Source organism: Palaemon carinicauda, chromosome 13 (genome assembly GCF_036898095.1).
Source record: "Palaemon carinicauda isolate YSFRI2023 chromosome 13, ASM3689809v2, whole genome shotgun sequence".
Lineage (NCBI taxonomy): Eukaryota > Metazoa > Arthropoda > Malacostraca > Decapoda > Palaemonidae > Palaemon > Palaemon carinicauda.
This window is the reverse complement of record NC_090737.1, coordinates 34,217,847-34,232,598: the sequence shown is the minus strand read 5'-3', so window position 1 is coordinate 34,232,598 and position 14,752 is coordinate 34,217,847. Positions and strand designations below refer to the sequence as shown.

Below are 14,752 nucleotides of genomic sequence, written 5' to 3'. Positions count from 1 at the left end.
AAATAAAATTAATTATTTAACAGAAAAATTCCCTAGGGAGGAACTTCGAAGAGGAACCCCGAGGGAACAACATAAAAATAAGTATTGCGCCCTTCCTTCCCCAGTCGACATCCATGGGAGAAGGGAGGAGCAGAGTTACTGTAATAAAAACAGAATTTAAAATTATTTAAATCAGCTAAGAATATTCACTAATAGTGAAAACCACTGATCCTCTGACGGGAAATGTTCCCCACAGAGAAAAGCTGAAAAATTAAAATCATAATTATAATTTCACTAAAAATAATCGAGACAAACAATCGGAAGCGCAACCTAACCCGCGAAAGGGAAAGGAGCTCTTCCCAATAGTACACTGTTGTTGAAAGGTGAACGACCTTGAGAAGAGAAAGACCGCAGTCAATTTCTGAGAGGCCACATTCCCTTCATTCAGTAATCAATGTTTCCCCTAGGAAACGGGAAAAGGCAAAGACAATAGTTGAATGAAAAGGGTCCAGGTGAAGATGGTTCCCCTGTGGCGGCCAAGTTAACGGTTATATGCCGACGGGAAGACCGATGGACCAGAGAGGGAGAGGTTGTTCCCCAAGACGTGGAACTGTGCTGGCCTTGTTTCGGTGCTAATGTATGCAAGTGTCGTTGTCGTATCTGTATCACACGCACAGCAAAAACACTGAAAAGGAAACTTATCACATTTCTATACACATATATATACATAAACATTAAGAATGTTTTCATATATATATACATGTAAAAGAAAAAGAAAGTTAAAAGACAAAAATTAATGGCAGTTCAGAATAGGCGAGAAGGGAGAGCGGAAACAACCACTCTCCACACCGAGCCAAAAGTAAAGTGACTAAATCACAGGTGTGTGAACAGGAGTGGTAGCAAGCTACCCCCTCTACCCCCACTAACTAGCGGTGTGGGTAGTTAACCCTCGCTAAATTTTAATGGCTCGTCATTTCAGCTCCGCCGAAAGTATAACCCCTAATAAATAGCGTGGTTTGTATTTCAGTTACGGAACAAATGCAATTTTACAATCAGTAATGTCTGGTTGGGAAATTACATAAAACTTTACACTATGACTTTTGCCTTTCTTGGCGTAAATTAACTTGAAAAAAGCTCTTTAAGCATAATATAAAATTATGCTTATCAATTTTTCCCAACTCGGACTTCTAAACTATTTTTAGTTTAATAGCAGTACACCATTGAATTTCTGGAATCACTAGTTTCACGCTCACGCCATTCTGGGTTTATGATTTTGCTGGCCTATGAGGGGTAAGTTATAAACCTTGTTATATATCTGTCTTAATCATACACAACCCATTATTATCACTAGCTAAGCTACAACCATAGTTTGAAAAGAAAAATGCCATAAGCCAAAGGCTTCAACTGTGAAAGCAGCTCATCGAGGAAAGAAAATAAGAAAATAACAAATATACTACATACAGTATAAGCAATGAAAAAATTATAAAATATTTTATAAGTAATAATGTTATCATAGATCAGTCATATATAAACTATAAAATGAGATAGTACTGTTAAAAATGTAAACAATATTAAGGGTAAATTTAATGATCAAATAAAATTCTAACATAAGATAATCAAAATGTGATTAGCATAATGTAAGTATATTTGTTTGCTGATCTTGTTTCACACTGTGGTGCAGGTACTGTACATAGCTACTTTAGTGACTCTCTTTACTAGACTTGGCATTTTGTAATATTACACTCTTGATTATTATATTTCAATAAGAATTTCTATATTTCACCTGTTATCTGCATGGGTGTTGGTTGTACATGTGAGCACATATCTAGACAATACCTCACCAAAAATAAGTATTTCCTTCATCAAATCACATTTTATTTTAATTGTTTTTGTTGGGAAGCTTTCTGTTCAAGAACATTTATCAAATGACTTTTGGCGGGAGATTCAATGAAATCTTTTGAATAAAATAAAATTTAAATAAAAAACCTGAATTCATGGACTGTTTGTTGAACAGAAAATACTTACCAATTTATTGATATCTATATTCTCAAGGTTCTCAGTCCAAAGGGCAACAGTCCGGTAGAGGTGTAGGTCATAACTGTGAGACACTAGAAGACACTTCAAATAATTCTGAAGAGCTAAAAAGAGAAATTCTTCCCGCTCCTTCTCCAAGTCATCCAGGACGTTTTGGTCAACCTTCACATTTTTCGCGAGAATACTCTGCTTTCTGAAAACATTGTGCTATCTATAAATAACATACACAAAATGACAATGTTTTTGCATTCATAGTACTTTTATGATCTTGGTAGCATTTAAAAATGTAGACAACTTGCTTTAGACATAGAGTCCTTTTTATATGAAGTAGTGATTAAAAAAAAATCAGCAAATAACTCAAAATCTTCAGGTGATTTAAAATCATTAAAATACATTAAATTTTTTCTGACCTTTGACACTATGCATTCTAATTCTATTACTCAAATTATTTTGGAGTTGATGAAGAATTTTTGACAGCATATTAAGTTACATCTAAGACTACAAGATCAAGGAAGGGAAACTAAGATCAAAGGTAAGGTTCTGGTGAATTGTGTAAATCAAATAAGATAGCTAACTCTAGTTATAATGATAACTGATTAACTATAAAAACATGTTTAAACATTTCCCTTACAAGTGAGTCGCTCATTTGTATCTATACAACACTATATACATGTATAGTTAAATGATGACAGGGTATATGGTTCAACTATTTCATCAAGTAGATATATAAATATGGAACATCTTCAAGCTGCATTCACTTTCCACATTGTTTATAATAAAGAAAATCAGTTCTTCAGAACTCCAAGTTCGTTACTAGTTCACACAATTAACAACTATATACAGTAAAAACAGATCTGAGCTGTTTACAAGTAATGAGATTTGTAAAATAAGTTAATGAAATGAAAAGGAAAAAATAAGTTAAAAATAGGCTTAGATAAAGGGAAAACCTGGTTCCAAAGGATTTTCCTGGTAGGCTAGAACAGGGAATCACATAGAAGGATTTACCAAAGACATATTGTCTTCCTTGCCCTGCAGCTAGTGTATTACCTTGCAAATAAGGGACACCCATAAGTTCCACGCTTTCAAAAAACTCATCAGAACACCTTGAATGCTACCCAGAAAAACGCTAATCCTTACTGGGCATTTGCTTACATTTGAGACATCTATTTTCTGGATAAGAATAGGCCTCAGTTCCAACAACCCCATTTTCACAAGTCAAGGGAAGAATCATGGTCCTGGAAAATACAGTACTGTACCTCCTTAAAAGAAAAAAAAAAAAAGGGGGGGGGGGGGGTCCCTTGGTCAAAACCCCTTCTTGGGATTAGGAATGTGTGGTCCCCAATAACTAGTACCAGGGAAGGTGCCAACATAGATACATACCCAGAAAAGTTTCGTCCAAAAGACATGACTCCATTTAACAAGATCAAAATGGTAATTATATGTTAATGTGAAATCAAATGGTATTCTAAGGACTAAGGGAAATGATGGCATGATTCAATTAGGATTGAACTTGGTATGAATCAGTGAATTTATAACATATAAGCAAAATGGCAAGGTCTAGGGTTTTTGGAGTGTGTGATCTTATAAAAAAATTCATACAACTTAATACCATTACAAGAAAAATTACATGGTATAGGAAAATATCCTTTTTAAGTGCACAAGGATGACATGAAGTGAGGTCCTAGAGAATAACGTTTCCAAATTTCTTGTGTTTAAATATAAAACCTCTAGTCCTAAATGGCATCATAAAATGTTATTTTTATAATAAAATAAATTTTTGAATATACTTACCCGGTGATTATATAAGCTGCAGCTCTGCTGCCCGACAGAAAAACTCTACGTTCAAAATCCGCCAGCGATCGCTATGCAGGTAGGGGGTGTACTTCAACAGCGCCATCTGTCGTGCAGGTACTCAGTACTCAATGTAAACACAGAACTCAATTTTCTCCTCGGTCCACTGGGTCTCTATTGGGGAGGAAGGGAGGGTCCTTTAATATATAATCACCGGGTAAGTATATTCAAAAATTCATTTTATTATAAAAATAACATTTTTCAATATTAAACTTAGCCGGTGATTATATAAGCTGATTCACACCCAGGGGGGTGGGTAGAGACCAGCATTAATTGTTTACATTATTATGAGCTAAGGATTTTGTATTTCATTTTAGCAGTTATTCAAAATAACAAACATAAAATAAATAAGTACCTGGTAAGGAAGTCGACTTGAACAATTACTCTGCCTTTTTTAAGTACGTCTTCCTTACTGAGCCTCGCGATCCTCTTAGGATGCTGAGCGACTCCTAGGAGCTGAAGTATCAAGGGTTGCAACCCATACTACAGGACCTCATCAAAACCTCTAATCTAGGCGCTTCTCAAGAAAAGAATTTGACCACCCGCCAAATCAACCAGGATGCGAAAGGCTTCTTAGCCTTCCGGACAACCCAAAAACAACAATAAAAAACATTTCAAGAGAAAGATTAAAAAAGGTTATGGAATTAGGGGAATGTAGTGGTTGAGCCCTCACCCACTACTGCACTCGCTGCTACGAATGGTCCCAGGGTGTAGCAGTTCTCGTAAAGAGACTGGACATCTTTAAGATAAAAAGACGCGAACACTGACTTGCTTCTCCAATAGGTTGCGTCCATTATACTCTGCAGAGATCTATTTTGTTTAAAGGCCACTGAAGTTGCGACAGCTCTAACTTCATGTGTCCTTACCTTCAGCAAAGCATGGTCTTCCTCATTCAGATGGGAATGAGCTTCTCGTATCAACAGTCTGATATAATAGGAAACTGCATTCTTTGACATAGGCAAAGAAGGTTTCTTAATAGAACACCATAAAGCTTCTGACTGTCCTCGTAAAGGTTTAGTTCGTCTTAAATAGAACTTAAGAGCTCTAACAGGGCATAAGACTCTTTCTAGTTCATTTCCAACCAAATTTGAAAGGCTTGGAATATCGAACGATTTCGGCCAAGGACGAGAAGGTAGCTCGTTTTTGGCTAGAAAACCAAGCTGTAAAGAACATGTAGCCGTTTCAGATGAAAATCCGATGTTCCTGCTGAAGGCGTGAATCTCACTGACTCTTTTAGCTGTTGCTAAGCAAACGAGGAAAAGTGTCTTTAAAGTGAGATCTTTAAAGGAGGCTGATTGTAGTGGCTCGAACCTTTCTGACATAAGGAATCTTAGTACCACGTCTAAATTCCAACCCAGTGTAGCCAAACGACGCTCCTTCGAGGTCTCAAAAGACTTAAGGAGGTCCTGTAGATCTTTGTTGTTAGAAAGATCTAAGCCTCTGTGACGGAAGACTGCTGCCAACATGCTTCTGTAACCTTTGATAGTGGGAGCTGAAAGAGATCTTTCCTTCCTCAGGTATAATAGGAAGTCAGCTATTTGGGTTACAGAGGCACTGGTCGAGGATACTGATACCGACTTGCACCAGTTTCGGAAGACTTCCCACTTCGACTGGTAGACTCTAAGAGTGGATGTCCTCCTTGCTCTAGCAATCGCCCTGGCTGCCTCCTTCGAAAAGCCTCTAGCTCTAGTGAGTCTTTCGATAGTCTGAAGGCAGTCAGACGAAGAGCGTGGAGGCCTGGGTGTACCTTCTTTACGTGTGGCTGACGTAGAAGGTCCACTCTTAGAGGAAGAGTTCTGGGAACGTCCACCAGCCATTGAAGTACCTCGGTGAACCATTCTCTCGCGGGCCAGAGGGGAGCAACTAACGTCAACCTTGTCCCTTCGTGAGAGGCGAACTTCTGCAGTACCTTGTTGACAATCTTGAACGGGGGGAATGCATAAAGGTCTAGATGGGACCAATCCAGTAGAAAGGCATCTATATGAACTGCTGCTGGGTCCGGGATTGGTGAGCAATATATTGGGAACCTCTTGGTCATCGAGGTTGCAAAGAGATCTATGGTAGGTTGGCCCCATGTGGCCCATAGTCTCTTGCACACATCCTTGTGTAGGGTCCATTCTGTTGGAATGATTTGACCCTTCCGACTGAGGCAATCCGCCATGACATTCATGTTGCCTTGAATGAACCTCGTTACTAGAGAAAGGTTTAGATCTCTTGACCAGGTGAGGAGGTCCCTTGCGATCTCGTACAACGTCATAGAATGGGTCCCTCATTGCTTGGAGATGTACGCCAAGGCCGTGGTGTTGTCTGAGTTCACCTCCACCACCTTGCCTTGAAGGAGGGACTTGAAGCTTTTCAAGGCCAGATGAACTGCCAGTAGCTCCTTGCAGTTGATATGTAACGTTCTTTGATTCGAGTTCCAAGTTCCCGAGCATTCCCGACCGTCTAATGTCGCACCCCAGCCCGTGTCCGATGCGTCCGAGAAGAGAACGTGGTTGGGGGTCTGAACAGCCAGGGGCAGACCCTCTCTGAGGTTGATGTTGTCCTTCCACCAAGTCAGTGATGACTTCATCTTCTCGGAAATGGGGATCGAGACCGCTTCTAGCGTCTTGTCCTTTTTCCAGTAAACAGCTAGGTGAAATTGAAGGGGACGGAGGTGTAGTCTCCCTAACGAAATGAACTGTTCCAGGGATGAAAGCGTCCCTATCAGACTCATCCACTGTCTGACTGAACATCGTTCCTTCTTTAGCATGTTCTGGATGCATCCTTGGGCTTGACTTGTTCTGGGGGCCGACGGAAAAGCCCGAAAAGCTTGACTGTGAATCTCCATCCCTAAGTACACTATAGTTTGGGATGGGACCAGTTGAGACTTTTCCATATTGACCAGGAGACCCAATTCATTGGTCAGATCTAGAGTCCACTTTAGATTCTCCAGACAGCGACGACTGGAAGAAGCTCTTAGAAGCCAGTCGTCCAAATAGAGGGAGGCTCTGATATCCCCTAAATGCAGGAATTTGGCAATATTCCTCATCAGCCTCGTAAAGACAAGAGGAGCTGTGCTTAGGCCAAAGCACAGGGCTTGAAATTGGTAGACAACCTTTTCGTAAACGAATCTCAGAAAAGGTTGGGATTCTGGGTGGATGGGGACGTGAAAGTAAGCGTCCCTTAGGTCTAAAGAGACCATCCAGTCTTCCTTCCTGACCGCTGCTAGAACGGACTTTGTGGTCTCCATGGCGAACGTCTGCTTTGTGACAAAGACATTCAGCGCACTGACGTCTAGCACCGGCCTCCACCCTCCTGTCTTCTTTACCACTAAGAAGAGACGGTTGTAGAAGCCCGGGGATTGATGGTCCCGGACTTTGACTACCGCTCCCTTTTCTAGTAAGAGAGACACCTCCTGCTTCAAAGCTAGTCTCTTGTCTTCCTCTCTGTACCTGGGAGATAGATCGATAGGAGATGTTGCTAGAGGGGGTTTGCGTACAAACGGGATCTTGTACCCTTCTCTGAGCAACTTCACAGATTGTGCATCTGCGCCCTTTTTCTCCCAGGTCTGCCAGTAATTCTTGAGTCTGGCTCCCACTGCTGTCTGAAGAAGGTGGCAGTCAGACTCTGCCTTTAAAGGACTTGGTACCTTTCTTCTTCCCACGTCTCCCTTCGGCACGAGCACCTCCTCTGCTGGAGGCTCTGCCACAAAAGGGCGGAATGAATCTGGACGCTGGAGTGTCCATCCTGGGTCTAGACAAGGTAGGCAAAGGGGTGGCTTTGCGGGCAGAGGACGCAACCAGGTCATGGGTGTCTTTCTGAATCAAGGAGGCAGCAATCTCCTTTATCAAGTCCTCTGGGAAAAGGCACTTTGAGAGAGGAGCAAACAGAAGTTCCGATCTCTGACACGGTGTTACTCCAGCTGACAGGAAAGAGCAAAGGTTTTCCCGTTTCTTGAGGACCCCGGATACGAACGAAGCCGCAAGCTCACTGGATCCGTCACGTATGGCCTTGTCCATGCAGGACATAATGAGCAAGGAAGCTTCCTTATCAGAAGGGGAGATCTTCCTGCTCAAAGCTCCCAGACACCAGTCCAAAAAGTTAAAAACCTCGAAGGCTCTAAACACTCCTTTCAACAGATGGTCTAAGTCTGAAGGAGACCAACAAATCTTAGAGCGTCTCATGGCTAGCCTGCGGGGAGAGTCTACTAGACTTGAGAAGTCGCCCTGGGCAGAGGCAGGAACTCCCAAGCCGAGAACTTCTCCCGTGGCATACCAGACGCTCGATCTGGAAGAGAGTCTCGCAGGGGGAAACGTAAATGCTGTCTTCCCAAGGTTCTTTTTGGACTGCATCCAATCTCCTAACACTCGTAAAGCTCTCTTGGACGAGCGGGCGAGGACGAGTTTCGTGAAGGCAGGCGCTGATGACTGCGTGCCTAAAGCGAACTCTGACGGAGGAGAGCGTGGAGCCGCAGGCACAAACTGATCAGGAAACATCTCCTTGAACAAAGCAAGAACTTTTCTAAAGTTCAAGGAGGGTTGCGTGGTCTTGGGTTCGTCGATGTCCGTATGCGGGTCGTCAATGTGTGCAGCGTCGTCATCATCAGAGAGTCCATCATCTGAAAACTGAGGAGGAAGCGGCAAAGGAGTAGGAATCGGCTGGTCAGCTGAGTCCGGCAGCACGGGTGCACGCGTGACTGAACCGGACGCAACGTCATGGAACTGTTGCCCAGTCTGTGAACTGGCAACAACCATAGCAGCGCGGGGACGCGTAGCGTCTACTCCAGACTGTTTAGTCTGCTGTGGGCGAGTAGTGGTAACCACACTGGGTTGCGGAGGTTGACGCACCGCGTCAAAACAAAACAACTTAGGTTGTTGTTGTACCTCGCGAACGTCAACGGAAGGTTCCGTGCGTCGCTGAACGTCAACATGCGGCTGGCAGGGTACACTGGAACGCATGGGTGGCGGGACTCTCACAGCTGGAGTGCGGGAGAAGGTAGCCTCAGCGTCCACCGGACGCACAACCGTGGTTGGTTGTAGGCTAGAGGTTGGTGCAGCGTCAACCTTCTCCGCACGAAAGTCCTGCATCAATGACGTTAACTGTGACTGCATGGTCTGCAGCAAAGACCACTTAGGGTCTACAGGAGCAGGTGCGGCAACAGACGGTGTTACTGCCTGATGCGGTACCGCTTTGCCTCTCTTAGGAGGTGAGCAGTCGTCGGAAGACTGCAGCGAGTCCGAACTGACCCAGTGGCTACAACTGGGCCGTTGGACTTGCGCGGAAGGGACCGACTTGCGCTTAAGAGGCCGCGAGACCTTGGTCCATGGGTTCTTATGAGAAACCTCTTCCGCAGACGAGGAATAAATGGGCTCTCTCGTCTTCGTGTGGGTGGGGCGATCTTGGGTAGATACGCCCGAAACCACGGAGGGAACGTCTGTTCGCTGATTAAAGCCTCTCGAACCCTTTGGTCGTACGACATTGCTTCTCCCCTGGGCTTGGGAGCTTGCAAGAGGTCCCGGACTGGGAGGACGACAGGCACGAACAGACGAACCCTCAAGCGCAACACTATCCACAACACTATCCAAAACACTACCGCTCACTTTATCACTACCCACTGCACTCTTGCACTTCAGCTCCTTGACGTCTGCCATGAGCTGGTTACGGTCACTAGCCAAGGACTCGACTCTCTCACCCAGAGCCTGAATGGCACGCATCATATCTGCCATCGAAGGTTGTTGAGTGCTAGAAGGGGGATCAGGAGCAACCACTACAGGGGAAGGAATAGGTTGTGGGGCATGAGGAGAGGAAAATTCAACGGAGCGAGATGATCTTCTCCTGACTCTATCTCTCTCTAGCCTACGTGTATATTTCTGGAATTCGAGAAAATCGAATTCCGAAAGCCCAACGCATTCCTCACATCGATCTTCCAATTGACAGGTTTTATCCCGACAATTGGAACAAACGGTGTGAGGATCGATAGAGGCCTTCGGAAGACGCCTTGAACAGTCCCTAACATTACACTTTCTGAATTTAGGGACTTGAGAAGGGTCAGCCATCTTGAATTAGTCAAAGGGGAATTCAAAAAACTATCCAAGTCGTCAACAAATAAACCGATATCAACAAAAGAATGCAAGGATTAATTGAAGATAACGTCTGCAAAGCGAAAGCTCAAAACTAGAAATGTGTACTTCACCAAAATATGTGAAAACCAATCCAGTAAGCAACAGCGAATTTAGTAGGTCTTGCCGGTGGCACGACAGAGAGAAAATTGAGTTCTGTGTTTACATTAAGTACTGAGTACCTGCACGACAGATGGCGCTGTTGAAGTACACCCCCTACCTGCATAGCGATCGCTGGCGGATTTTGAACGTAGAGTTTTTCTGTCGGGCAGCAGAGCTGCAGCTTATATAATCACCGGCTAAGTTTAATATTGAAAAAATATCTATCACTGGCAGAGAGATATTGATAATTGTTGAAAGTGTAGCAGTGCTTCATACAAGAAATTCAAAGCTACACCAATAGAAACCCTTCAACATTCTCATGCAAACCATATCAGTTTACAGATTAGGGAAGGCTCTTAAAAATAATTTGCATCTAAGAAGTAGAGGGGTACTCAGTAAAGAGCATCCCTTCACTATGGGAAGCAATCTTATTCTGCTCGTAACTCCATTGCATACTTGTAATTTGATGCATTATCTTCAAAATCTAATGGATTTGTCCTTGGGTCATACCTCACGTCTACCAAGTTTCATTGAAATTGGTTCCTCAGTGGTTTTTGTGTAATAATGTTCATAAAGAAATAATAAACTAACAAAATAACTGACGTTTACTTAACATTGCAATTATTTTCAAAGTACTGCTGGGTATTTGTACTTTCATGTACTTTATCCAAAATACCAGGTATCATGTTGGGTCATATCCAACATGACTACCAAGTTTGGTCAAAATTAGAATGGTAGTTTTTGTGTGAAGCTGCTCACAAACAAATAAACTAACAGACATGGGTGAATACATACCTTGCTGAAGGCAATAAAGAGACTATAGCTCACTGGAAACCTTGAACAAAAGAGATGGAAAGTTGGGTGCTGCTCCAGTTGCTGTTTGTATGATGGAATTAATATTAGGTTGATGCAATTCTTGCAAGCAGATACACAGAGAAATAATTAAAACCATGTTTTTTTATGAAGCTGATTAAGGTGCCTCTTGTTTCCAGTAGAAATTTGTAATAGGAGTGCTTCGAGTAGCCTGCTGTTGAGGAAATCACAGAGGTGCTTAAAACTGAAAACTCCATATAATCCACTGGGATGCCATAATATGCTGTAATACCATGACATACGAGCATAATCCATTCCTTGTATGTCAAGTCAATTTTTCCTATATAAAATGAATGCAAAAAATTTAATCCATTCCTGCCCTCTTAAAAACAACCAAATCAATGATATAACAATGGAAAAAGGCATTTTAATTACTATACTGTACAGTATAAACATACTTCACATACACTCACAAAATGATATAAATGATTACTGATTTGCAATAAAATGTGGTTTTAATATGAAGTTCTTACCTTTGAGACAGACGATAGCGGTTAGCGGCAGTGTGTGTGGAGTAGGGAGGGAGGGAGGGAGGGAGGGAGGGAGGGAGGGAGGGAGGGAGGGAGGAAGGGAAGGTGAGAAGATTGGACATTATCTAATTTACTGTTTCTTACACATAGCGTAACACTTGAACTTATAATCAACTTAACTTAGCTTAATTTTTTAATTTTAAGTGAACTTAGATTAATTTTTTCATTTTTTCATTGTTATTTACTTTTTATATTTCTTTTAATTTATATCATTATATTGTTTGATTACTGCACATATCGTTGAGGTACTGGGGTCATAATGGCATGCCAACTCACTCATGGGGACACCATGCTTAGGTATTTCGATAATTTCATGCTTCACCTCTATCGTCATCATGCGTTTTTTCTTTTCTCTGCCAACGTTACCACTCCCTTTCTTAGGACCCATCACTTATTATGAAGAATGTTCACAAGTATACTGTTAAAATCACATAAATAACGCAAAAGCAACTCGAGAGATGTGTACTAATATCAATGATCACGTAAATGAAAGGGTGATGCGCGCTTAGAGCACTCCCAAGCATTCGGCCAGGTAGCATTAGCATCTATAAGAGTGCTCGTATCTCATTGCAAAAATTTCCTGGGCAGCTTACTCGTATCTCAAAATGCTCGTATGTTAGATCGCTCGTATATCAAGGTATTACTGTAGTGCATTCTATATAGATACTGTATAAGAAAAGAACAATGATCGCAAGTTGAGACAAGGTATTTCACTCGCTCAAATCATACTATATGAGTTATCAATAATCATCAGTTCAATAATGTGCTGTATTGTGGGATGGTTTTGTTCCTGGATCAACAAACTATCATTGGGGGATGGATGGAGTGAAGAAAGCTCTAGGTGATAGGAGGATAGATGTGAGAGAGGCAAAAGTATGTGCTAGAAATAGGAGTGAATGGTGAGCAAATGTGATACAGTTCCAATAGGCCCCGCTGCTTCACGCTGAGGTAGTGGCAGTAGGGGATTCAGCATATGAGGCTTCATTCATGGTGGATAATGGGGAGGGTGGGCTGTGGTACCCTAGCAGTACTAACCAAACTCAGCTAAATCCCTCATCATGCTGGGAAGAGCGGAGAAAATAGAAGTCTCCTTTTGTTCTTTTTTTTTTCTTTTATATCAGCTAACCCCCAAAACTGGGGGATGTGCCTTGGTAGATAAATAGTGATGTACTGTACTTTGTTTAGATTAAAAAATAATTATATTTACCTTGTTAAGTCTTTCTTTTCTGCTACATCATTGGTCTTTTCCATCAAATTCATCAATTTCATGATTTCTTGTTGTGATCTAATAATGTTCTCCCTTTTTGACTGAATGGTGTCGGATTCTAGGTACTGGCGGACATCTCTGTACAGTTTATCAGCATATACAGAAAGTTTGTGGTAACTATTTTCTAAGACTTTTCGACATTCAGATTCTGTAGAATAAATTATGAATAAATATACTGTAAATCATAATCAATCAATCACTTGCAAATGCAATAACCATTTGCTTTAAAGTAAAGCCAACTTAATATTACCAAAAACTTTCCACTGATGAGGAAAACAAAATTTGAGTTTAATTTTACTAGGTCTACTACTACACAAGTCAATAAAACTGAAAATATTACCTCCAGTGCTATAAATAGTTCTTTTATTTTATTTTTAAAGAAAGAATTTAGAAAAAGATATGGTATCCTTATTGTTTTTTTTTTCATTCTACATGCCAAATTCATAGATAATTTGTATTTTTCCTAACTATACAAACCTTAGATATTTAATAGGAGTATTACTTTCGGTGTAGCTGAAATGAGGAGCCATTAAATTTTAACGAGGGTTTACTACCCACACCGCTAGTTAGCGGTTGTAGGGGAGGGTAACTTGCTACCCTCCCAACCCCCAACCTCCCTTTTTCACACACCTGTGCTTGAGCTCACTTTGCTTGGAGGTAGGACTTCAAGGGGGATAGGGCTGGCGAGCAAGTTTGGTTAAATAGCTAAGGTTTGTATACATACATACATATACCATGGCACTTCCCCCAATTTTGGGGGGTAGCCGACATCATCAAAGAAACAAAAACAAAAAGGGGACCTCTACTCTCTACGTTCCTCCCAGCCTAACAAGGGACTCAACCGAGTTCAGCTGGTATTGCTAGGGTGTCACAGCCCACCCTCCCACATTATCCACCACAGATGAAGCTTCATAATGCTGAATCCCCTACTGCTGCTACCTCCGCGGTCATCTAAGGCATCGGAGGCAGCAGCAGGGCCTACCGGAACTGCGTCACAATCGCTCGCCATTCATTCCTATTTCTAGCACGCTCTCTTGCCTCGCTCACATCTATCCTCCTATCACCCAGAGCTTCCTTCACTCCATCCATCCACCCAAACCTTGGCCTTCCTTTAGTACTTCTCCCATCAACTCTTGCATTCATCACCTTCTTTAGCAGACATCCATTTTCCATTCTCTCAACATGGCCAAACCACCTCAACACATTCATATCCACTCTAGCTGCTAACTCATTTCTTACACCCGTTCTCACTCTCACCACTTCGTTCCTAACCCTATCTACTCGAGATACACCAGCCATACTCCTTAGACACTTCATCTCAAACACATTCAATTTCTGTCTCTCCATCACTTTCATTCCCCACAACTCCGATCCATATATCACAGTTGGTACAATCACTTTCTCATATAGAACTCTGTTTACATTCATGCCCAACCCTCTATTTTTTACTACTCCCTTAACTGCCCCCAACACTTTGCATCCTTCATTCACTCTCTGACGTACATCTGCTTCCACTCCACCATTTGCTGCAACAACAGACCCCAAGTACTTAAACTGATCCACCTCCTCAAGTAACTCTCCATTTAACATGACATTCAACCTTGCACCACATTCCCTTCTCATACATCACATAACCTTACTCTTACCCACAATAACTCTCAACTTCCTTCTCTCACACACTCTTCCAAATTCTGTCACTAATCGTCCAAGCTTCTCTTCTGTGTCTGCAACCAGTACAGTATCATCCGCAAACAACAACTGATTTACCTCCCATTCATGGTCATTCTCGTCTACCAGTTTTAATCCTCGTCCAAGCACTCGAGCATTCACCTCTCTCACCACTCCATCAACATACAAGTTAAACAACCACGGCGACATCACACATCCCTGTCTCAGCCCCACTCTCACCGGAAACCAATCACTCACTTCATTTCCTATCCTAACACATGCTTTACTACCTTTGTAGAAACTTTTCACTGCTTGCAACAACCTTCCACCAACTCCATATAACCTCA

At 42.1% G+C, this 14,752-nt stretch overlaps 1 protein-coding gene across 1 annotated transcript in view; it reads right to left on the bottom strand.

Moving 5' to 3' along the window:
• tefu (Serine/threonine-protein kinase tefu) overlaps positions 1-14,752 on the bottom strand; it is a 912,746-nt gene that overhangs the window by 98,167 nt on the left and 799,827 nt on the right. The window contains exons 47-48 of the mRNA XM_068385552.1: positions 12,678-12,885; positions 2,005-2,206 (exon numbers count right to left, since the gene is read on the bottom strand). Of these exons, the coding sequence (XP_068241653.1) occupies positions 2,005-2,206; positions 12,678-12,885 (410 nt within the window). The remainder of the gene's footprint in view (positions 1-2,004; positions 2,207-12,677; positions 12,886-14,752) is intronic.